Genomic DNA, 25,320 nt, shown 5'->3' with positions numbered 1-25,320 from the left:
AAGAAAGCTTAAAATGTTGAGAAGATGTAAACAATGACAACCCACGTAGTAGATCTGGAAGCTGGCAAGGCAGGTGCCTGGCCTGCCCACTGGATCAATCAGCAGACCCTTCATCACTATACCAGTGCTCACTGAGGACGCCATCCTCAGGCTGACCCACAGCAAGGAGAAGGACAGATACAAATTCTTCTCTTCGGAGCTTACATTCTAATGGAGTGAGGTGACACAGATGATAAAAAAGATAAATAACATTTATATTATTAGATGGTGTAAAGGGGTTGAATTGTGTTTCCTGAAAAGATATGTTTAAGTACTCAACTTGGGTACCAGTAGAATGTAACCTCATTTATTTTTAAAGATTTTTTAAAACATTTATTTTTAGACAGAGGGGAAGGGAGGGAGAAAGAGAGGGAGAGAAATATCAATGTGTGGTCGCCTCTCATGCGCCCCCTCCTGGGGACCTGACCTGGCCCACAACCCAGGCCTGTGCCCTGACAGAATCAAACCAGTGACCCTTTGGTTTGCAGGCCTGCACTCAATCCAGTGAGCCACACCAGCCAAGGCAGAATGTAACCTCATTTAGAAAAAGGGTCTTTGCAGATGTAGTTGAGTTAAGGTGAGGCCATTAGGGAGTCCTAATCCAATATGACTGGAGTCCTTAAACAAAAGGAGAATATGCAGGCACAGGGAGAACTGCATGCACTGATGGAGGAGGCAGAGACTGGAGATTAGAGTGATTAACCTATAAGCCAAGGAATGCCAAGGATTGCCCCAGCACTAGAAGCTATGAGAAAGCAGGGACAGATTCTCTTCTACAGCCCTTAGAGACAGTGTGGCCCTGCCGAAAACTCGATTTCAGACTTTCAGCCTCTAGAACTGTGAATTTCTGTTGTTTTAAGTCACCCAACTGGTTGTATATTGTCATAGGGCCCCAGGAAACTAATGGAGATAAATGCTAACAGAAAAATATAGTAAGGAAGGGAAGTAGAGGGTGTTGAGAGTTAGGTGTTGAGAGTTAGGTTTGTAGTTTAAATACAGTCACTTGGAAGTCCTCACCAAGGCCTGAGATGTGGAGGTGGTGGAGGTGGGGGGAGCATGTGGATGTCTCCGGGAGGAGTATCCCAAGCATGGGACAGTAAGTGCAAAGACTCTGGGGAGGGTATCAGCTGTGCTGTGGCTGGTGTAGCCTGGGTTAGGGAAAGAGCTGGGAAAGGAGGAGGATGGGAGAGGGAGAACCACACGTCGGGACTTGCAGGTCACAGTAAGGCTGCTGAGTAAGAAAGAAAGCCCCTGGAGAGTTTTGAGCACAAGAGAGAAATAATCTGAAATTTTAGAGTAACATCTTTTAAAAAAAGTATCACTCAAGCTGCTGTTTTGAGAAAATGCCAAAAAGAGACATGGATGGAATATGGGAAACTAGCTAGGAGGCACTGTTTTAAAATAGGCTAGAAAAAGTGGTGGCTTGAAAAGGGTATAGGTGGGGGGATGAAGGGGACAGATAGCTGTTGGGTTTTGGCTCTTTCTTGCAGGTGGAGCCAAGAGGATGTGTTGGTGTGGACTGAGGGGGGCCTGCTATGACTGCTAGGATTTGGGCCTGAGTCAATGGAAGCAGAGTTCTAGAATAGTGACTGAACTTTGTGTAAGTTTCTGTAGTTTATTTAAAGCACACGTTCTAATCCTTGTTATAATTTCTACAGGTACAATATATAACTACTGAAAAACATGAACAAAAACATTAATTTTTAAAAAATATTAACACCATTTGCTGAAAAGCTATAGTATGCAACATAGGATATTTCATGTTGGTACCATGTTTGAAGCGTCAAGCACTTAGCATATGTACTCACCTGGCAGAGGCAAGGAAGAGACGGGGAAGACAGCATTTAAAACAGAATGCTGTTAAAGAGACCTTGCTTAGGCCATGAGTAAACGCAATGGTGCCCCGTGCTGCGGCGCTGTGGAGCAAGGCAAACGGTTTTAGGGTACTGGCTCTGGTTTCTTGAAGTTGGTTGCCAAGAAGTGCATTCATTGGGCTCAGGCCAGAGAGGGCGGGGTCACTGTGTGGTCCGGGAGTCGGGTGGAGACAGTGGTGTTCCTTCATACCCTCTGGGCTTTCCTGGCACGTCCAGGTTTATGTGAACGCTGGCGTTTGCTTTGGACTTCACAGAATGTGTGGTTAGTTGCGTTCCAAATAATATCATTGTCAAATCAGGCTCTCACAGCATCCTCTGGACACCAGGATCTCAAACAGCAGACAACTGGGTGATCCGCTAATTAAAGTCCTGCCAACACTGTGCCAGCTTGAAAAATCGAAGCCACGAGGCCTCGCACCTATGTACACCAGTTATTTCTCTGATGGGCAGCACTGCCAAGTTTAACTCTGGAAATCGCACCAGTGAGCAGAGTTGGAAGTCTGAGTTTCGTGTAATGCACACAAAACCATTTATGTAAAACAAACAAACAAACAAACAAACCAAACCAGTAGGGAGATCGGAAGAGAAGGGCACTGCCAGGCCACCCCCGGGTCCTGCTCTGGCGCAGTGCCACCCAGGCCGTAGCGCGTAAGACCGTCTCCTCCGGGAAGACGCTGGCGAGCACGTGGATGGGCAAAGGACACGAGTGACTAGCGAGACCGGCTACACACAGAAGGGCATTTTTGTCTTTTCGCCGGAGCAGCGGACGCAGCACCGTGAAGCTGGCAGGGCCCTTACGTAAGTTGGACTGGCGGAGGGCACAGCCCCAGGCTGCGTCCTAGGTCCCCACCCGACTGCGTGGAAACTTCCACCCAGCGGTAGCAGCCTCTGGCTTCTGCGCCTGCGCAGCATGGCCTAGCGGATGAAAGGGAGCCGTAGCACAGCGCGCAAATCTTCAAGTCTCCGCCTGAGCACAGCGGTGGCAGATAGGACCGGCGGAGCAGCCGGGCCAAGGGCAGCGCACTGGACTTTTTGATACTTTATCAGCACAGCTAAATCTAGGCTAGAAAGGCCGCACAGCACCACCACTGCCAGCCCTTCTGCTCCTCCCAGTCGCAAATCCTATCGACGCACTGCTCTCCCCACCCGCACTGAGGAGCACCCAGTGCGCAGGCGCGGTAACCAAGGCGGCGGTGTCTAGTGAGGGTTTGAAATTGCCCGCGCGTGCGCACTGACGTGCCGGCCTCGCTAGGGAGGCCGTGCTCCCCCGGCGCCTGCCCCGCCCCCGCCCCGCTTCCTCTCCGCCCCTCATTGGAGCGGAGGCGGCGGCGCCCCCTCCTTCTCCAGCTCCCCGTCGCCGCCGAGAGTGTCTTTTCACCGCCACCGCTGCCGCCGCTGCAGGAGCACGGAACCAGCGGCGTGAGCGTGACTGAGGGCCCGGCGCACAGCGGCGGCCCTCCCTCCGGTCCCGGTCCAGGGTCGCGCGGCGCCTGGGCCCGCCCCCTCGGCCCGGCTGCCCGCCCCTCTCCCATGGCCTCTCCCCGCGGCCCTTGTGGAACGCCGCCGCCGCGGCCCCAGCGCCCGCCCCGCACCGCCTGAAGGAGCCCGACAGGCCCGAGCCAACCCGCGACCTGCTCGGGCCGATCTGCGCCGCTCCGGAACCCCGCGAACCGCCACCGCAAGCCGGCTGTAGCCGCAGGGCAGGCCCGTCTGCCCGCCCGTCTGTCCACCCGCAGCCCGTCCGTCGGTCCGTGCACGGCGCGGCCGGGCTCGGGGCGCGGCGGGGGCGGGGCCGCGGCGGGGCGGGCGGGCGCGCGGGCCCGCGGGGCGGCGCGTGGATGGATCCGCGCGTGGCCTGGATCCAGCCGGAGCAGAAGGGGCCGGCCAATGCCCTGTGGATGCAGATCTGGGAGACCTCGCAGGGCGTGGGCCGCGGCGGCTCGGGCTTCGCGTCCTACTTCTGTCTCAACTCGCCCGCGCTGGACACCGCGGCCGCGGCGGGGGCTGCTGGGCTGGGCGGCGGCGGCGGCCTGGCCGGGCCGGTGCTGCCCGCCGCGTCGCCCCCGCCACCCGCGCCTGGCCCCGCCGCGCTGCCCCCAGCGCTGCTGACGGCGCTTGGGCCCGCGGCTGAGGGTGCTCGACGCCTACACAAGTCGCCGTCGCTGTCGTCTTCGTCCTCGTCTTCGTCCAACGCTGAGTCGGGCACCGAGAGCCCTGGCTGCTCCTCGTCGTCCTCAAGCAGTGCCTCGCTCGGACGAGCGGGCGGCGGGCGCGGCGGTGCCTTCTTCCACTTTGCGGACGGCTCGCCCAGCACTCCCGGCGTTGCCAACGGGCACTCCGGGCCGCGCGGCCCCGCGCCCGCCGGCTCTCCTTCACAGCACCAGTTCCACCCAGGCCGCCGGAAACGCGAGAACAAGGCCAGCACGTACGGCCTCAACTACCTGCTGTCAGGCAGCCGCGCGGCCGCGCTGAGCGGAGGGGGTGGCCCGGGATCCCAGGCGCCACGGCCCGGCACTCCGTGGAAGAGCCGGGCCTACAGCCCAGGCATCCAGGGGTGAGTGCGTGCGGCGGCGGCGCTGGGACTTGGGGCGGGGGAGGAGGAGAGGCAGGGCACCGGAGGGGCGGGGAGGTAGGGACCCCGGCCGGGAGGGTGTGCGATCCTTCGGTAGGGGCTGCGGACGCTCAGACATCCCCTTCTGGGCTTCCGTTTTATTTTAGAGATTTAAGTTGGAGGTTAAGGTTCTTTGCTATAAGGTTTTTATTTATTTTTTAAATATTAATTTTCAGATACTTGGTATTGCCTAGTTGTGTTACCATATTTGCACATCCTAAGACCTTTGAATAAATCTTTATTACTTATTCCTAAAAAATCCAATTTGTGCAAATGTTTGCCTTTGCGTCTTGAGATTGGAAAGGGGGATCAGATACTTACCTTCTTTTCCTCCCCCCCAAGACACACCATGGACCCTTTGTCAGTGTAGGGTGAAGAAAGGCATTGCGTTTTATGTAAGTTGCGCATGATTTAGTATTGCCAGGAAGTTGAATCAAGTTGAAGGTAAATATTGTTAACATTTTTTCTTTTTGGCAAAGATTTTTTAAAAGATGACTTCTTTTTTGGTGGTGATACAATTTAACTAACTGGATTTAGAAGTGACTTTTTGGGGAGGGAGCTTGTATGTTATGGTTTAATTTTGTGCTGAAATTAACATAAACATCAACCGCGGTGTTTTTAAAAAAGTAATAGTGTTTAAATGAAATGAAAATGTTTGTTGCACATACTTATTCTTTGGAAGATGTCACCTTTTAAAAAAATGTTGCCATACCAAATTAAAGAAACTTAGAAGTTCTACTTCAGTTTAGTGCAATTACAGATGACCACGACTGGTAACAACGTGTGTGGTTGGGTGGAGCTGTCCCAGGTGAGGCTGCTCGGGTGCAAATATTACTTACCCAGTCCCTGTATGTCTTTCTGTGCTTTTCTCAGCATCTAGAAATAAAATATTTATTTATAGGTTTTATTTCCATATTTTAAGACTTACATCATAAACTTTCCTTGCACAATTGCATGCTCTTTTAAAAGGCACATAAGGATTTTCCAGGGTATTAGGGTTGTCACAAACATTAGAGCCCTACTATTTCACTGTTTTAGGTATTGGGGTTACTTTTTAAAGGAACTCTCCTTTTTATGGGTCTGGAAATATGTTGGAAAATCCATCAATCCTACTTTAAGGCATGTGTGATGCACACTAAAGCTGTGTGTTTTGCAACTTGTTTCACCTGATTTGGTTCAAAAGCATTACTTTCTTAATTCCCTGAATCGTGAGCATGCACTTCAGACCCAAGTAGGAGCTTAGTCTCCTCTTCCTTACTTCTTCCAGTTCTTGTAGAACTTGCTGAGAAGAGGTGGTAGGAGATGTTTCTTGACATATGACATTATACCTAAGAGTTCTTTGGGGGACTTTCAGGTTTCCAAGTCTGTCTATAATTGGGATTGGCTCTGTGACTTCGTACTAGGAAATAGAAAGATAAGTGGTCTTCACTGTAGAGCATTTTTGGGCCCAGACAGCTGAGAGTCCCACTTCTGAGTCCCACTTCTTCCATTTGTGAGCTTCTAGTAGTAGGAGCATCATGCCCTTGTACAAATCACTGGGGCTCTGCATGCCCTTTCCTTTCTGTAGGTTTCTACCTGGTAAGCCTCAGTATGTACCTTGCTGTTGCTTTTCTTAGTAAGTCCACTGCATGCCAGGTGCTTTGCTAGAATCTGGGCAGGGGTTGGCATGAGAGACACAGTCTTACTATCATCCCCAAACCTAGCCTTCCTCTGAGGGTGCCCCTGCCTAATGCACATGAGCACTGTTTGTCCAATATGTAGATCTCATGCCCATTATTCTCTCTCTTGTGTCCAGTGTTTCATTGCTCTCCTGTTTAATCTCTCTGTATATCATCCTCCTCATCCTTATGCAGACTGTTGTTACCTCTAGTGGAGATTGCTCAAGTAGCTCCAGGTGGTGGGTCGTCTTGCATGAAGTCTTGCTCCTCTGGGCCTTCCCCGGCACTACCAATGCAGTGATCTGCGAGCAGGTTTGATCAGGTCCCATCTCCTTGGAACCCTGTGATAGCACCCATTGCCCTTTGGTTAAAGACTAAATCCTGAAACCCTCAGCACTGCTGCTCTGGACCCTGCTCTGGTCTGCTCCTGCTCTCTGCTGGCATCCCACCCTGCCATCCTCTGTCTTCCTGTTAGATCTCAGTTTGAAGGCCATGTGGCATGGAGCTAAGAGTGGGCCTTGAAGCAGCCAGGAGTTCTCCTTATTTAAACCCATCTAATAGGGGCTCCTGCAGTAATGCTCATGTTAATTTTTTTTTCTCTTTTGCTGGCTACCCTTTTGCCGGGCAGGGTGGGATGTGGTATATGCCCCGAGTACTGACCTTGTTCTATCTGCTTCCTGTTATCTCTTCCTAGAGGAGAACCTGCTAGGATTGCCTGCCATATGCATGGAAGGGCAGGGGTGTCCTCTGCTTGGTGTGCTACTCCCCATCCTTCTATCAGACTGCTGTTTTAGAGGGGCAGGGAGGAGGAATAGTAACCAGAGTAGTGGTTGATTGAGCTGTGCCTATGATTAAAGAAGGAAGGTGATTGGTCATCATTAGTGTGGGGGCCCCCACATTAATGTGGGCTTAAGGGAACTAACCTTTTAATATCAGGAAATAGTTTTTTTCTGGAATTGCTTGCCGCTACCTTACCCAGAGTGATGGGAAAGCTACCAAAAACTATTTACTTGTACCTTACAAAGAGAAAGAACTAAGAGAGCCCCTCACCTGGCCAGCAGGAAAGGACCTGCTTGGTAAGAAGCTGGTCAGACCTACTGTATTGTCCTAGGACAGACATTTCTGGAAAGATAGTGTCTGCAGTCCTCAAGAGAGGAAAAGCAGCTGCTCAGTGTGGTGGGCGTTTGAATAGCATCAACCGAACTCAATTGGGCCTTTGCCTGGTTGTCCATGTAGCAACCTGCACTGTTTGTTCTTTTCTGGAGAGAAGGTTTCTGCTCTTGGAAACCTTGCCTGGTGATCGGACTCTGTGGGCTTGCCATTCTCCTTCCATCCTTGAGTGAGATAAAGAAAAAGTAGGGGGAGACGATAGGAATTAGTGCAAGAACCTTCAGAGTAGTGAAGGTGAAATGCTTGTTTTGGACCTGCCATTGGCTCTGGTTCTTATTTCATCTTTTGGTTGAACTTTGGGAACAGTGTGAGATGTGCTTTATACCTGGACTACTGGCATAGATATGTGGGCAGGTGTGTGGACAGGCTTGTGGGCATGTGCATCCTGGCCTGTGGTTGCTGCCACTTTCACATCCCCTCACCTTCTGACCCCTTCACCTTCTGACCCAGCAGTGCTTTGTTAGTTTTCACCTCATCAGTTTAAAGATTAAGAAAAGCCCTGCACAAGGTAGGGTGGGAGGGTTGATCTCAGGTACTCTGCCACATCCTTAGTGATGCCCTACAAAGCCCCAGACAGGGCACAATGAAACAAGGGAAGTGCCCCAGTCCCTTGGCAGACGCCTTCAGTCCTGGTCTCTGACCGGGCTTCCGCTGGGGACTTGACCTTCTGAAGGTTGTCCTCTCAGGCATGCTTGCAGTGTACAGCCATCATAAGTATATTTTCTGCATGTTCTGACAGGACTTAATCTTTGACACCTTTTATTCCTCCAGAAGAAATTCCGTTTTTTGTGTGAAGTTTGTGAGAAACTGAAAGATGCCACTCATAGTACACAGTCAGCCACATACACTCAGGGTCCCAGGCATGGGTTTTCTCTAATTCCACGTGTCTTCTCTTTCCTCTGTTCTCCTGAGGGAGCCAGGGCCTGGAGGAGCAGCTGGGGTCCCTCCTCTCTGTGTGACTCCGGCCTGACTTGGCACTACCTAAAGTAGAGCCAGTGTGATCCTTCCCAGCACATCCTGGGGGGGACCAAGTGGGAGGGCACAGGTGAGGGGAGAGCCCAGCAGGGCCTGCCTCAGCCCACAGCCATCAGCACTCTAGTTTCTTTTCTCTAACTCCAGTCTTGTCCTACAAACATCATGGATGCAGGGAGGAGTTATTGTGAAATCTGTCTCAAAAGGTGGCGGTGGCACATTTGGGCCTTGTTTTCTGTGTGTTCGTTATCAAGAGAGCTCAGAAGCATAAGGTTGTAGAGGTAAGCAGGAATAATCACACTTTGTACTTACCATTTAAGAAATGAGCTCAAACACTCCTCCCTACCTAATAATAGCATCACTCATTCCTGCCCATCGTACTATACCACCAGTCTCTGCAAATTGAGGGCACGGGCAGGGTGTGACAGAATTGGGGGACGCTATGCCTGTTCACCGATAAAGGAGGTTGGGTGAAGGTAGGGTAGCTGATGCTCGGGGAGCAGGCTGCTGATGAGGAAGAGGAGGGTGAGGGCAGGACAGATGCTGTGGGACAGGAGGATTGGAATTTCAAAGAGGCTGGGAGCGTCCTTGGGGAGAAATGGAGGCTTTGAGTATTTCTGCTTTCTTAACGCTTAGGTCCTAGAAGTCAGAGTGGGAAAGTGGGGCCCTTCTTGCTGCTACTTCATTTGCTTCCTGGAAAGAATGCATGATTGTGGCTTAATGATTTTGTAAGTAATTTTTAAGTAAATAATTTAAATAAAAAGTTAGTTTTTCATAATTTTAATTTCAAGGTAAAGTTTCAGACCTTCTTTTGTTCACCCATAGGAAATTTTGGTCCCTGTTTTAAATGCATTCCTCCTATGGGAGGGGAGATAAGTTATCCTGGAAAATGGGGACCTTTTGTGCCTTGGTTAGGTCCTTACAGTTTAGGATCTGGATTTTTTTAGTGCAGTAAAAGACTAGTCAAAACAAAACAAAAAAACCTCAAAACCCAAAAAACTTTGTTAATGTTCAAATTCAGAAACTTGATTTTGATGATGCTAACAGAATCAGGCTCACAGGAGAGGGGTGACTGAATCACACTAAGCAGATCCGTTGGAGATTGTGCAAGCCACGGTATCATGTAGAAATCGCCACCGGCCAGTGTGACTAGAGAGGCCTGTCTACCTAGAAGGCGCCAGTTAGCTTGTCAGTGGTTTCTCCTTTCAGAAGGCTGCGAGCGAGTGCAGCACCCGAGTGAGGGGCGGGGATGTCACCACTGTGGTGGAGACAGGTGTTCAAGACCCCTGCCAATGTGCCTCACAAGTGAGGTGGTCAGGGCCCATCTCCCCCAACAGTTTGGGATTTGTACTACAAACGAAATGTCTTACTCTAAGATGTCCACGCTGCGCTACTTTTCTGTGGCTGTGTAACAAATGGCCTGAAATTCAGCACCTTAAAACAACACTTGTTTACTGTCTCATACTTTCTGCAGGTCAGAAGACAGGGTGGCTAGGTCAAAGCGAAGGTTTTGGCTCCTGTATTCTCAGTTGGAGCTCAGGGTCTTTTTGCAAGCTCATTCCTATTATTGGCAGGAATCAGTTCCTTGCAGTTGTTGGCTGAGATCCCTCTTCATTCCTTGCTGGCTGTCAGCTGCAGGGCCTCCCTCAGCTACTTCAGGCCACTTGCATTCCTTGGCTTGTGGGCCCTCCATTTTCAAACTGGCAGTAGCTCCCTAAAACTCTCTGACCATGTGTTCGGCAGCTGGAGGAAGCCCTCTGCTTTAAGGGCTCATGTTGTTGGGTCAGGCCGACCTAGGTACCCTCTATCATAAAGGCATGTCGCATTAGTTTTTTTAATACATTTTATTGATTATGCCATTACAGTTGTTCTATTCCCCCCCTTCATTCCCCTCCACCCTACCCCCATCCCCCACCATTCCCCCCCTTTAGTTTATGACCACATGTCTCAAGTTCTTTAGATTTTATATTTCCCATACTATTCTTGCCCCCCCCATCTATTTTCTACCTACCGTCTATGCTACTTATTTTCTGTACCTTCTCCCCCCTTCCCCTCCTCCCACTCCCCTGTTGCTAACCCTCCATGTGATCTTCATTTCTATGGTTCTGCTCCTGATCTAGCTGTCTTCTTAGTTTGCTTTTGTTTTAGCTGTGGTTCTTAATAACTGTGAGTTTGCTGTCCTTTCACTGTTCATCTTTTTTATCTTCTTTTTCTTAGGTAAGTCCCTTTAACATTTCATATAATAAGGGCTTGGTGATGATGAACTCCTTGAATTTGATCTTATCTGAGAAGCACTTTATCTGCCCTTCCATTCTAAATGAAAGCTTTGCTGGGTAGAGCAATCTTGGATGTAGGTCTTTGGATTTCATGACTTGGAATACTTCTTTCCAGCCCCTTCTTGCCTGTAAGGTCTCTTTTGAGAAATCAGCTGACAGTCTGATGGAAACTGCTTTGTAGGCAACTGTCCCCTTATCTCTTGCTGCTTCTAGGATTCTCTCTTTCATTTTAATCTTGGCTAATGTAATTATGATGTGCCTTGGTGTGTTCCTTCTTAGGTCCACCTTCTTTGGGACTCTCTGAGCTTCCTGGATTTCCTGGAAGTCTATTTCCTTTGCCAGATTGGGGAAGTTCTCCTTTATTATTTGTTCAAATAAGTTTTCCACTCGTGGCTGTTTCTCTTCCCCTTCTGGTACCCCTGTAATTCAGATGTTGTAATGTTTAAAGATGTCCTGGAGGTTCCTAAGCCTCTCCTCATTTTTTTGAATTCTTGTTTCTACATTCTTTTCTGTTTGGTCATTTTTTTTCTTCTTTGTGGTCCACTCCTTTGATTTGAGTCCCAGTTTCCTTTCCATTACTATTGGTTTCCTGTGCATTTCCATTCATTTCAATTAGTTTAGCCTTCATGTGTTCCTCTAATTTGTGACTAAAATCAACCAGTTCTATGAGCATCCTGATGACCAGTGTTTTGAACTGTGCATCCGAAAGTTTGGCTATTTCTTCATTGCTTAGATTTATCGGCTCTGGGGCTCTAAGTTCTTCTTGAGCCATGTTTTGATGTGTGACCGTGGTCAGCCCTCAGTGAGTCTGCTGCCCCGAGCCCTCAGTGAGTCCACCACCTTGTGCCCTCAGTGGGTCCTCCCGCTTCTCCACACCTGGGATCCGCCTACAGCTGTCTGCACACCTGGGTCATGTGCCCAGGTCAGTCAGGTGGATCTTTCCTGCCCAACCCTGCTCTGCTGCTGGCTCTGCCCCTCTTACTGGTTTGGCTGAAGGGTTTGTTGTTGTCAGACTTCTGTGAAGTTCAATTTTCTGGGGTTTTGGCTGCGTTTTTGTTGCTAAAACTTTGTTGTTTTTAAACTTGGTTGTGGGGGGAGGCACAGTGCTTCCACCTATGCCTCCATCTTAGCGGAAGTCCCGGCATGGCACATTAGTGATGATGATCTCATGATAGTCACAGTTCCAGGGATGAAGGTGTAGAATTTTCTGGAGCTTTGGGCTGCATGCAGGCATTCTCCTGTAGTTAGACTTCTCCTGCCATGGTGAAATGGCTGGTGAGGAGGCCCTGTTTTCTTTTTCAACACTTCTGTCCCTTGAGTCCAACCCATCAGGATGTCTTTTGTTGATTACTGGTTTTGTCCTCTGGCTTGATTGTCACCATTGGACTCAGGCAGCCAGAGTGACTATTGCTAGGAGTTCTTTCCTGTGCTCTATTATGGGGACTGTTCTTAAAGTTTGTCACCTAAGAAAAGTTTGCATGAAAGTCATATGAATAAATACAGGAAAATTACAGTGATTGAAAAGTCCTGTTCATGAAGTATTCTGCAGTGATCAGACTAGGAGAGGTGTCATTCCTCTGCTGGGAGCCAGGGTGGTCGGGAGTAGTTGGAACCAGGATTGTGGGAGTGGGGGCTTTGCAGAGCCCCCCTTCAGAGCCCTGTGCTTCCTTCAGGAGGATAAGAAAGAAGACTCTTGCATGGTTCTCCCATGGTCCCTTCCTCTGTAGTTACTGCTGCTCTTAGGAAACTGACCACTGCTCCCCGTGTTCCCTCCGGGAAGGAGGAGCTGTGTCTCCTGCATTTTCACAGCTAAGCACATGTTAGCAGCTACCTCTGAATAAGTGTTGGATAGATGGGTGAAAAGAAGAAAGGCTCTGTCAGCTTAGATGAGCAAGCGAAGGGTGGCAGGTCTACATAGTTTAAGTAAACCAAATTGTTATTTGTCTTATAATTTCTAAACATTTGATTGTTATCTCTAAAGTTATTTGAATGCAGAATATTTAGAGCTATTGCAGTTTATTTGCCTGTTTTCCTGAAGAGTGTGGTTAAGGCAGTTTTAACCCTTGCAATATCAAATGCAAAACAAAACATGAAAAAAACCCCAATACTGTATTTGAAAGGTTTACCCACTTAGTTTTAATTGGTCTTTTTTTTTCTTATAAAAGTGGTACTAGCATGAAACATTAAAAAACTTGGCCATCTGGTAAGTGACCAGTGTCTGCATGTCCTGGGCTTTAGAGGTGTGTGTTCCTTTTGCTGGCCTTGAGGAGGAGGAGGCAGGGCCTGAACTTGGTGGTGGGCTAGGGGGTTCTTTGTGCAGAGATTTATCCATCTCCTACTGACATGTGGACTAGGTGGGGGTGGCACCAATTTCCCTTTGGCAGGGAATGTCTTTGATTAGGAGCAACATGCCTTTCTGTTGTGTGTTTCTGCTCTCTTTAATTATCAAATCAGCTGCTCTGCACAATTACTTAGGCTTTTCTGTGAGTTAAGATTGTAGTTAATTTCCTAAGTGATAACATGTGAGTCTAGGTACTTTGTATCTTTCCATGTTGGAAAGATTTCAGACTAGAATGTTTCTGGGCTCTTGGGGATCTGAAAGAATGGTTAGGATGCAGGGCCTGAAGGGCAGCGAAAAATTAAATTATTTCTTTTTTTTTGCTTTGAATCCTTTGGCTGGCATTCATTTCCCAGCATTGGGAAGCAAGCATATACCCTTGAGCTTGCTCGCACCCAACCTGCATCATGCACTCTCATAGTGTGGTTGACAGGTCTGGTTTGGGCTTTATCCTCAGTTTCCCCATCTGTGGAGCGGGGCCTTGGACATCCTCCTCGAAGGGCGGATTAAATGTAAGAGACTTGGAATTGCTGTGTGACTTGTCACATGAGGGATTAGACAAGCTTCTGCTTTCCTTTTCTTCTCTCTGAGGAAAATGAAACCAAAAATTGGGTTGTTCCTGTTGCCAGCTGGAAAGAAAAAGTCTTTTGCTTGGTTTTTGAAAGTATGAACAACTTTTCCTCTCAGACCGAAAGTTTGTCTTGGAGAAACTATTAAAGATTGAAGTTCTGAGTCTTCAGAGAAAGCTATGGACACAGCTGGAGACCAACATGAAGCTTCAGAAATGCTTTCTCCCTTTGAATCCAGATATACTTTTCTATTTTTAAAAATTTAAACAATGCCTAAGTAATGTATTCTCTAGTTTTTTTTGTTTGTTTGTTTTTTTAAATAAGACTCTTACCTCCCCAGAGCTTTCGGGCTACTCCTGAAGTATTTTACCAGCTATTTGTGTGTGGCTGTATGTAACTTGTTTAAAGTTGTTCCGGAGGTTTTCTTTGGTTTTGTGCACGTGATAGAAGTGCACGTCGTGTTCTTTCTCTGAGCTCTGTGCAGCTTCTAACATGTTCTGTGTACAGTGGAGAAAACAAAAGCGAGAGAAAGGGAAAGTTGGAGGTTCCAGCAGCACTGTCTGGTAGATGGTCTGTGAAGGTGGGGGTTTCTGGTTTTGTGCCGTCCAGTACAGTAGCCACTGCGCACTTGAAATGTGACCAGTGCAACTGAGGAACTGGATTTTAATTGTAATTAATCTGAATCAAAATTTAAATAGCCTTATGTTCGAACAGCATGAACTGGAGTAACTTTAGGCTGTATTCAAAACACAGTGTTTGATTCAGTAACTATTGCCTAAATAAATTTGAAATCAAACAACAGCAAAAGCTGTGCTAACCAGCAAGTCACCACTAGAAAGCTCTAGAAATTGTTTCTGAGTTTCTAGTGTAAGCCTGAGTTTCTAGTGTAAATCTTTTCAAAGGGCTGCTTTTCAGTAACACTCTAAGCATAAAAATTGGTTCATAGCAGAGTGCGACCTGGCACAACTTTTATGGCTTGGAGTGCCTAGTCCAAGGATGCAGGTGATAGGTCTTAGCACTTTTACACTCTGGGTTACTGACACCATCCAACAGTGTCTACCTGGTCCTCAGTCACGCAGCAGCAGTTCACAGTACACGGAGCTCTGTGGGGCTTGGTTCTGCCTTAGTGTCCTCCCTGAGTTTGCAGAGCAGGCTCATGAAATCTGCAATGTTAGCCCTGTATGTAGACACAAAACCAAAGCCTAGACAGGCTAATGTGATTTGGCAAGGTGCTGCACTGGCAAATGTCAGTCCAGTGCTGAGGAGCTCCAAGCAGTGTTAAGTGAAGAAGACATCCTCAAGGTGTGGGGGATGGAAACTAGCAGCTAATGCGACCTGCAAACCTGCTTTGAATGTGTCTGTAGAGACCTGATTCAAGCGGGGTGGGGGCTACCTCCTCTTGGAAGGACTCTGTCAAGTGCAAAATGAAGAAGACCGGTGCGGGTGGGGGAACGGATTGCAGGAGGATTCCAGGATCAGGAAGCCAGTCCTGCACTGTAGTACACTGGAACCTCCTGCTTTCCAAGGCATTCCGGAACTGCCCTGGAGGGAAGTTGGGGTAGAGGGAGCAGGACCCCTACCATCTAGATTGTTCTTAGAAATTGCACTCTACCAAAAAGGGAGAATTAGCTGAGTTGCTGTTTTATCTGAATGCAATTTAAAGGCCACCAGCAGGACCAGCGGGCATTTGCCAACTGCCTTCTTGGTATCAGGTGCTGCACTGGTGCACAACTGCATTCTCCTCATTCTTCTTGACAACAACTTGTTTTAAAGAGAGGCAAGTTAAGCCTCAGTAGATCTAAGGATTTTACTTGAGGTGCAGCCAGAAAATATTTAAAGGAACTGGGCTGGAGGGAATGGAGGCCTGCTTGATGAAAAAGCCCATGCACTTCATTACTGCCTCCTCAAGGAGGGAATTAGTGCCCTTGAGTTAAGAGAGAGAAGCAAGAACCTGGCGAATTGGTACAGGTGGGAGCGGAGCCATGGTGCAACGCTCTAAAGAGTGTTTCTGTTATGGGCATCTTCTCTAAATTTAAGCAAACAGATTGTTAAGAATTGAAGGACAAGTCTGAAGTGACAGCTAAAAATACAAAAGTGAATAACCTTGCATGGCCTGTGAGATGTAAAGAAATTCAGAAGTAGTATTATAAGTTATCTCATGGAAAAATGCAGAAGATGACTCTTGTCCAAAGAATTTGTGGCTTTATCAGAGACTGATTCACAAGAGACTGATGCACACACCTCAGTATAAGCCTAAACGATAGGAATAAGAATATAGAACTGAGATCAAATTCCAAAGAATGGGGACCTGTGAGGGTTGTAACAGAGTAAGGCTTAGAATGAACTGAAGTTTGCAAAACTGTTCAGAGTTACAGAGGACCTTTTTGGGTGAGTTTTAAAGGCCAGAGGAAGTAAAAGGCCTGTGGATGGGGAAGAGGGCTCCTTGTGCTCAGCACCTTCCTTATCTAGTGGGTGCTTCAGCTTTCCTTTAGCTCTCAGCAAGTGAGAGAGTTCAGCACCTGTCCCAGTAACAATCGTCACTGGCCCTACCAAGCCCTCACCTTCCACCAGGGCTGTCCAACCTGCATCCTGTGGGCCACATGCTGCCCAAGATGGCTTTGAGTGCAGCCCAACACAAAATTGTCAATTTACTTCAAACATTAGATTGTGTGTGTGTGTGTGTGTGTGTGATTATGTGTCACAGTGTATTTAATGTGTAGTCCAAGACATCTCTTCTTCCAGTGTGGCCCAGAGATGCCACAAGGTTGGACACCCCTGGGACTATGCAGTGTCTCCTGCAGCCCTCCCAGGACAGGGAGAAGCTCTTTTTTTCACCTAGCAGAATGCGAAGGGAGGCTTGGTGAGACGGCCTGCCCAGGCTCAGATGTTGCTGGTAGGTGCCCAAGTGGCGCTGGAGTCCAGGTGGTCTGATGACCCACAGCCCGTCTTTCTAGCCACTGGACCTGTGGAGCAAAGAGATAAATAAGAAGAATACACTTAATTACACTGAGTTCCAGTTCTTTACTGATTAGTCTTGGTTTTGTGTTTACAAAGACTCCATGATCCCCACCCACCAGGACTTTTACGGGGACTTCTTCAGATCACAAAGTTTTTTTTGTGTGGTCCCTGTTCTTGCAGGGCTTCCTGAGGGTGTGTCTTGTCTGGCAGGGCTCCTAGGTGTGGTGCTGTCTTCATTGCCTTTGTGTGCTGTGTCAGCTTTGCAGGGTCTTGTGCCTTCCTCGCTCTCAGCAGACAGTGCTCTGCTGGCTCTGACCTTGTACCATGCTTCACTTTGACCAGGTGCCATGGTCCTCACACTGAGACCTTCCAAGTTGCCCGGGGCCTGGGCACCCGTCCAGCTCCAGCCCTTCCACTTGTCAGTATCTTTTTGTTTTGTGTGTTAATCGGCCAGTTTTCTAAAGAGGAGCTAATTGGTGCCATATTCCCTGAAGCCTGCCGTGTGCCTGTGACAGGTTTCTCCACCTCAGAGCTTCTTCATGTCCCTGGTGTTTCTGGCTTTGAACGCTGTGGAGAAATCTAAAGCAAGTTTGATTTTCTCTTTGGGAATATCCACTGTGTGCATATCCACAGGCACCTAGCACTTAACCTGGGTTTTATTGAGTGCTTTTCCAGTTTTGGTGTTGTGAAAGGTAATTGTCAGCACCTCCACCACGGGTGTTTCATGGGCTTTCCTTCTCTGAGGGGCTTTGGGATGGACGACTTGTCCCATCAGGGGAGCAGCAACTGGCCCTGGTAAGAGGCTGTGCCTATCTCATTTTGCTATTAAATGGTCAGGGCCAGGCAAGTCGCTGGTAGGGAAGGAGCAGCTTACCGCGGCAGAGGTAGAGCAGGTTCGGAGACCCGGAGATCTGCAGGAGGCAGACCGGGAGACTCCATGGAGTGCTTTCAGCAGCAGAGAGACACGTGCTATAGCAGTGCCATCCGCTCCACACGTGCTGCTCAGGCAGGACGTTTAATCTCTGAGCTGTCTGTAAATGGGCGGTAACTGTGGCTGTCCGCGCATACTCTGGAGTGTCAGGTAGTGCCTAGACAGAGGAAGCAGATAGTACTTCTCAGGTGATAAGAACGTTGATGATAGTGTCACTAATAAATTTTAAGTTTTCTTCTACTAAGTCTGACTGCAGTCTCAGAATTATGCTCAGCACAGCCCTCTGGCAGCAGTGCCTTCAATGAGAGCTGGCAAAGGAGAGAAAAGCCTGTTTGTTGTAGCTGGTGTGGCGTGGCCAGAGAGATAGGGTGCTGGAGAGAACCCCCTGAACCTTGCTCACTCACATCTCCACTGGTGTCTGTCTTCTACATCATCAGAGATTTTTCTGGGATTGTGAAGTAGCTTCTTCAGGAGCTGTCTTCTTTGTGGGGGAGGTGGTGTATGCTGCTGTGAGGGATAGCTTACTAAACCAGTAACTAAGGAAGGGAGAGAGAACATGGATTGGTTGTCTCCCATGTGCACCCGGACCAGGGATCAGACCCGCAGCCTTTTGGTTCCTGGACAGTGCCCCAGCCCAGTCACGCTGGCCGAATTCTTAAAGAAGACTTAAGATAAGCACTGCCATGTCTGCCCTTTGACCTTGGAAGGTAAGGTCAGTGTTAGTAAAGCTGAAATGATAACACTTTGTTTTGGTTATGATTATAAAAGTAATAATATACTTACTGAAGAGATCTGGAAAATACAGAAAATTAATAATTTTCCTGCTAGCCCTTGGGCATATTTTGTTGTTATTTTAATGGTTCTTTAAATATGTCGCAAAGATATCATTTTGTGGGTTTTTTGTTGTCATTGTTTAAGTCTAACTCTAGATAGGTAGTTTCTCCTGTTATTGAAAAGCTATTATACACATGTTTTAAAAATATTGTATGGATGGACATTATTTATGATAAATAATTAGGAGATTATATTTTTGACTTTTCACTCTTATAAAGGGACTATAGTGAGCTTTTGCACGTGTTTCCATATGTTGGGTCACCTAACTGCGGCTTCCGACTCTGGCTGAACATTCGAGTTGGAGAGCTGTACAGCCCTGGCCATGGGATCCTGGGTCAGTTACCATTTCATAAGTAGTCTAATGAATACTTAGTTTGTACATTGGAGACAATAGTATTTGCTTCAAAGACAGTTTGGGTGGCATTAATGAAAATGCTGGTATAATGTGAATAGTAATGTGTAACATCTCAGAATATTGATTTTATCAGACTCTTACTACATCTTGCTTTCTCAAAATGTTATCCCAGCTCACCTTCCCATCTAGGGTAAGGATCTCAGTAAAGATGACAGAAAATAAAACAATTTTCATTTCAAAACCAGTTCAGCTACTTGAGGAGGTAGGAAGCAAGGCTTGGGGACCCTGGTTTTCAGATGTAGCCGTGTGGTTCCCTCTGAGTACCCCAGAGGTGGCCTGCAGTGGTTTGTAATTGTGCTGTAAATGACATGCAAGGCTGGGTGGCAGGTGGCCTGAGCCAATACAGGAGGAAGCCAGCATACTGGGTTCAGCAAAGTGACTTCTTGGTGCCTTCCTTGTGCCCCAGCAGCCGGCCTGGCTATAATTCTCTTCACTGCATTGTGCATTCCTTGAGGTACCACTGTCAGGAGACTTAGGTCCTTCGGTAATTTTTGTCCCATGGCGGGTTGGGGACATGCTAAGCAAATGGGATGCTTCTGCTATGCGTGCTCTGGTGGGTGCCTGTGGCAGGGGGTGGTCCTTGGGGTTAAAATACAAAATGGCAAAGTAATGATTCTGAGCAGTTGTAACCCCATTCTGCAACATTTGCTCACTTAGTTTGTGAGGTGCTAGAGTGGGCTTCATCCTGGTCTGTGGGAAGCTCCCAGGTGCTTCCCCGGAGTTCTTTCTGTAGAAATGTGTCAGCACAGCTTCTCTAGCACTGGTTCAGAAGAAATGCACTCAAGTAAATACTCTGCCGTGGCTTAATCATATGCTTCAGGTATCTGAGTTCCTGCTTTCTGTTCTGAGGGCAAGAGATTGTTTCTCTGGTCTCCAAGTGGATCCAGTGTGCCTTTGGCTGGCATTTGCAGTGCTTGGGTTTGCTGTGCTAGGGCAGAAGGGTGTCACTTCCTTTGCTCCTGTCACTTTGGGTTCTGAAAGGCCCTTGGACATCTCCCTATACCAGGAGTCAGTGTGATCCCAGGAAAGGTCTTGAAGGGAAGGGGAGTAAGCTCACTTCTGCTGGGGGCTGAATTGCGTGGATCAACTGCATTGATGATTCCAGAGCTGTAGAGCCCTTCTGTCCTGTCAGTGTTGTGAATGCTAGTTGGTGAAGCCTTTTCAGCCTTGGGGTTAGCCTTGCCCTCGCCTTGCTGGGCCCCGACACCAGCATTGCCCTCCCAGCTCAACTCCTGCCAGCTTCTCTTGCTAGGAGGTGCACCCTCCTCCTGTCTGTTGTTTAGCTCTCAGCCCCCCCCCCCCTTGCAGCAGCTTCTTCTGAGGGCCTCATTTTTCCATTAACATTGTAAAACTGTGCACACTTATGGCTTTGTTGAAAGCCCCTCTGAAGAAAGAGGTGCACAGGTCTGTGGGGAGTGGTGAGAGCTGAAGCAGACTGAGAGCGGGCTGATGGGAGCCCTGGCTTGGCAGCTAGCACACTACAACATACTAGGATGCTCTGGAAGCACATAAGGCCTCTAATTTGCCGTTTCAGTTAGTTTCCCTCTGCTTTTGAATTTAGCTTTAAAAAAAAACTTGAAGGTGTAATGCAGGGTTTTCTAGATAATTGGAGCAGATACTAATAGATTAAAATAAATAAAAGTGATTTATAATTAGCTCATTAACTGTTTTAGTAAATAGATACTTTAAAGAGGATGGCCTACCCCTGAAAATAGAAGTGGTTCAGCCACTCATACCTCGTTTGCTTAGCAGCCCATTCTTTCTGGTCAGTGAAGAGGGTGCTGACCCAGACTGTATCTGTGTGGTAGACTGGACTCTACTCTGTCCTCTCTCTCTGAGTGAGTACATCGAATTGTGCTTTGAAAGTTATAAAATTTTAGTAGGTAACTCCAAATATTTTAACTAAGGCATGGTTTTGCAAAAAAAGACAATGAACTTTGTGGAGCCTGAGGGAAGGGCTCAGAAGGCACCAATTTCTGAGAAATCACTGGCGTTTTAAAGCTTTTGACGTTTTTAAGAGTGGTTGGAGGAAGGGGAGAGGGAGAGTCACAGTTGAAGATAGGTTCTAGTATTTTCTGTTGCCTTTTACATCATAATGGAAAAGTTTGCTTTCCCCCAAGCCTTTCGAATTGACCAGGTTCATGGGGGATGTTAAAGGTAGACCACCTCACCTGGTTAACAGGATGACACGTGATTAAGAGTGAGGACAGGGACTGTGGGGACCAGTGTGGTGAGTTCTAGAGTTCAGCGAGGTGGAAAGGTGTTGGATGTGTTACTTCAGAGCACAGCTCCTATTTAGTGGGTTCAGGTGCCAAAACTTCTTGTGAGCACACCGGAGGAGGTTCATTCAGCTGGCTTCTCTTTCCTTAACAAAATGCTGAATAAAATCTGAGCTCTGAACGTAGTTTTGCTCAGAAGCAGCCATGGGACTTACAGTCCAGATGAGCAGGCAGACCCGCCTGTGCTTCCCCCTTGCTGAACAGACCAGACCAGCATTCCTAACTGATTGGAGTGTTTCCTTTGCCCCTTTTGTTCCTGCAGCTTTATTATAAACACATGTTGTTGTCCTCCTTGGTCAAGTACAAAGAAGTAACCTTTAAACAGCTTACAGATTAGAGGTGGGAGCTGGGAGGTTGGCATCGGGAAGCTAGCTCTACCTGGGGCTGGATACCAAGTCTTCCAGGCGGGGGGGTGGTCACAGAAACAGGGAAAAATAAGGATGCTTCCCTTCCTTGCACCCCTTCAGAACCAGCCAGACCTGCTTTGATTCCAAGTTAGACACTGTTGGGAACCATGAACCCCACCAGCTAAGCTTCTAAAATCAAAAATCATCCCCTGAAATGGTCATCCGTTTTCATCAGTAGCTTCATTAGCTATGAAATTAGATAATTTGGTTCTCTAACCAATTAATCCATCTTGTGCTCTTTTAAAACTGCTCTCAGCTGGAAAGAGGTATTCCAAGTCATGAAATCCAAAGACCTACAACCAAGATTGCTCTATCCAGCAAAACTTTCATTTAGAATGGAAGGACAGATAAAGTGCTTCTCAGATAAGATCAAATTCAAGGAGTTCATCATCACCAAGCCCTTATTATATGAAATGTTAAAGGGACTTATCTAAGAAAAAGAAGATAAAAAAGATGAACAGTGAAAGGACAGCAAACTCACAGTTATTAAGAACCACACCTAAAACAAAAGCAAACTAAAAGGACAGCTAGATCAGGAGGGAAACATAGAAATGAAGATCACATGGAGGGTTAGCCACAGGGGAGTGGAAGAAGGAGAAGGGGGGAGAAGGTACAGAAAATAAGTAGCATAGACAGTAGGTAGATAATAGATGGGGGGGGCAAGAATAGTATGGGAAATATAGAATCTAAAGAACTTGAGATGCATGGTCATAAACTAAAGGGGGGTAATGGTGGGGATGGGGGTAGGGTAGAGAGGAATGAAGGGGGGAATAGAACAACTGTAATGGCATAATCAATAAAATATATTTAAAAAAACTGCTCTCAGGCAGCTTTTATAAATATTTACTGCAACCATATACCAGATACGTCCTAGGATAGATACTAAAACATCGCTGATCTTGTATTTGCTACTAAAAGCAGAAATTAATTTAGGAAATACACCATACTAAAAATTGAGAAGTTGGTCATTACCTTTTGAATGGGTCTGTATTCTTACAAAGGAGCCATTGTAGATGAGAATGTCTAGTTTTAAAAAAATAATGCTTCAGAAGTCTATTCTTCAGAAATTTTGTGATTAAAACAAATTCACTGAAAATCTGGTCTCGCTATTTTATTTTATTTTTTATTTATTTTATTATTTTTTTTTAAATATTTTTATTTATTTATCTTTAGAGGGGAAGGGAAGGAGAGAGGGAGAGAAACATCAATGTATGGTTGCCTTTCGTGCGTCCCCTGCTGGGAACTGGCCTGCAGGGAACTGGTCTGCAACCCAGGCATGTGCCCTGACTGGGAATCGAACTGCGATTGTCTGGTTCGCAGGCCCGCGCTCAATCCACTGAGCTACACCAGCCAGGGCTCTGGTCTCGCTATTTTAAATAATCAGAAAGTTAATCATTCAAATCTGTTTCCATCATGACATGTCAACCTGAGATACTTCCAAATTGAATCTCAAAGTCATACCTGACCTGTAAGGGCAAGTAGTCATCACTAGAATCTCAGAATTCCCCTTCTGAGGCGAGCCATCAGAGGTGAGCTGTGCTCACACATCCCGGTGCTGGCCGTGCCCCTTCGTGCACATGACAGCAAACCTTCCCCCCCCACCATGCGTGTCCACATTGGTAACCTAAGATGAGGCCAAAGCCATGACTACAGAGCATTTGGAAGCTCTGCTCCCCTGGCATCGTCTCTTTCAGCCCTACAGCAGTCTGTACGCTGGCCTTTCAGCCTTCAGTGTGGTTTGTGAGTTCATGACCCCATAGCTGGAGAGTGGCAGGGCAGGCCTCACCCCAGTGGGTCCTCGCTGTTATTCTTGCTGCTTCCCCAAGATGCCTTGTGGTCAACATCTAATTCCCATATTTTGTTGGATCTAAAGTGCCATTGTTTGCAAACAGTTATCTATTTGAAATTGTGTTTAGTGGGTCAGAAATAAAAGTTTCACAGAGACAACTTCCTGTAGATCAACTGATGTTAAAAGATACATGTTTATGAAATATACCATGAAGAAAGAAAAGCATGTAATTTTAAACTGATCTGATGCTCAGCCATTGATTGTTCTCATGCATGTACCTGAAATCATACATGACATGTTTAAATGTTTTTAAAAAAGTGCATTTTAGTGATAATGGAAGAATAGTCTGTGCTTTGCTTAATTCTCTCAATTACTTTGGAAAGTGTCTTAATTGGGCGCCACTGTTAACTAACATCTAGTTAAGCTGTTAAACCATAGTTTCAAAATTGTAGCAGTAAGTATTGTGTTTAAATTATATCAAAACTGTAATGCTTATTAATTTTGACTCACATGACTCTTGTTTGTCCACATTAGGTCTGAGGTTTTAAAATGTTTATTTTAGAGAAAGCTTGGAGAGAGAGTCTCTAGACCCACTAGAAAGTGTTTTTTCACTTGATTGGTCTCCTCGAGGGTGTGAGCAGGTGATGATGAAGGGTGCTCACGCAGGCCTGCTGTTCTCTGTGGGGAGCTACTTCCTGTTTTCTTGGCTTCTCTGCTTCTAAGGATGAAAGGAATGAGTGAGGATCTGGGAGAGGAGTTGGAAGCCATTCATGTAGTTTGGAAAACTACAAGAAATGTAGTGTGTCAAGGGTTGTTAGCCCCTAGCAGGGCTGTCCAGGTCAGCCTTCTTTTGAGTGCAGAGTTACTCTGCTGTCCTGGGTCGAGTTAAGGAAGAAACGGCCAGAACTGTGCTATCCCAGATGGTAGCCACTGGCCACGTGTAAATGTTTAGATAAGGACATTAAAAATCGAGGTCCTCAGTTGCCACATTCCAAGTGCTCCATTCGGGAAGTCCTCTTCTCAGCACCCTGCTGGATTCACATGGGTTTGTCTGTCTCTTCTCTGTGGCAGCCCTGCTCACCTGTGCGTTGCTGCTCACCTTTTTGCTAGGGCCTGGCCGCCATAATCCACACCCAGGTGGAATGATTGTACTCTGTCAGTGCACGGCTTTTTATGAGCTGGAATGGGAAAGGGCATCAGGGGTTAGAAGTCTGACTGACCTGATATTCTTTACTTTTTTTTTTTTAAATTAAGGTATCTGTAGTCATTGTTAAAATTAGAAAATGCATATAGCAAAAAGGATACCAAAACCGCAAGTAATCTTGTGATGTAGAATTATAGTTGACTTGTTTCGTGTTGTATTTAACATTTTGCTATTTCCAAATGTTAAATATAAGCAATGATGCAATGAATATTCTCATGGGTGAACTTCTGCATATGCCATTATTGTTTTTTTTCTAAAAAGTATAATTTTTTCCTCTTCATTTTTAAATTTATGTGTATGATGAGTACATTCTTGTAAAAGCAACTCGAGCAGTCCAAAGGTATCTGGAGTAGGAAGTGCATGTTCTCTCACCCAGCTCATCTCAGTTCTCTCACCCAGGAAGCCCTATTGGCATGTGGTCTTTTGGACCGCTGGTGTGTTTGTGTGCATATGCGGCTGGACATTCATCTGTAAATGGGGCCGTGTCTTCCTTTTGTCTTTACATGGGGTCTGTCATGAGATGGTTCATGTCAGTGCGTGCATCTTTCTTGTTCTTAATGAGTGGACAGCATCTTTTCATGTGGGAATGTCCTTATGACCTGCAGTGAGCATGCTGTACAGATTCTTGTGTATGTTTCAGTGTTTTGTTAGCACCGGTTTCCAGAAGTGGAATTGCATGGGGCTCAGAGATGGGTAAATGGCCAACTTCCCCTAGAGTGTGCCAGCTCCAGGTCTCCATGCACTTTGTGAGATGACTGTTCTTTCTGCAGAGTCGCATCTGCCCTATTTTTGATATGTGTAGTTGCTTTTGAATTTGTTTATGCTCAACATGTTTTATGATAAAATTTCTTTGTAATTGTTGGAGTCTATCAGTTTTTGCATTGCGAATGTTGTTTTTCAATTGCAGTTGGGAAAGTCCTCATTCAAATTTGAGGTAGCAGCTCAAGGTTCCCTGTGGTTATTTTTTTCTTCTTTTTGATTTTCTGCAGGTAAAAA

At 46.9% G+C, this 25,320-nt stretch overlaps 1 protein-coding gene across 2 annotated transcripts in view; it reads left to right on the top strand.

The window, feature by feature from the left end:
• Positions 1–2,801: 2,801 nt before the first annotated feature.
• TENT4A (terminal nucleotidyltransferase 4A) overlaps positions 2,802–25,320 on the top strand; it is a 46,270-nt gene continuing 23,751 nt past the window's right edge. Inside the window, exon 1 of one of the 2 annotated variants that reach the window (XM_037137653.2) lies at positions 2,802–4,467. In XM_037137653.2, the coding sequence (XP_036993548.1) occupies positions 3,752–4,467 (716 nt within the window). In that variant the 5' untranslated portion in view covers positions 2,802–3,751. The remainder of the gene's footprint in view (positions 4,468–25,320) is intronic. The other variant, XM_037137652.2, reaches the window with a different exon arrangement.

This window comes from Artibeus jamaicensis, unplaced genomic scaffold, assembly GCF_021234435.1.
Source record: "Artibeus jamaicensis isolate MK-2021 breed Jamaican fruit bat unplaced genomic scaffold, CSHL_Jam_final scaffold_369, whole genome shotgun sequence".
In the NCBI taxonomy this organism is placed as follows: Eukaryota; Metazoa; Chordata; class Mammalia; order Chiroptera; family Phyllostomidae; genus Artibeus; species Artibeus jamaicensis.
The sequence above is the reverse complement of the archived record's forward strand: the minus strand, read 5'-3'. Positions and strand labels throughout refer to the sequence as shown.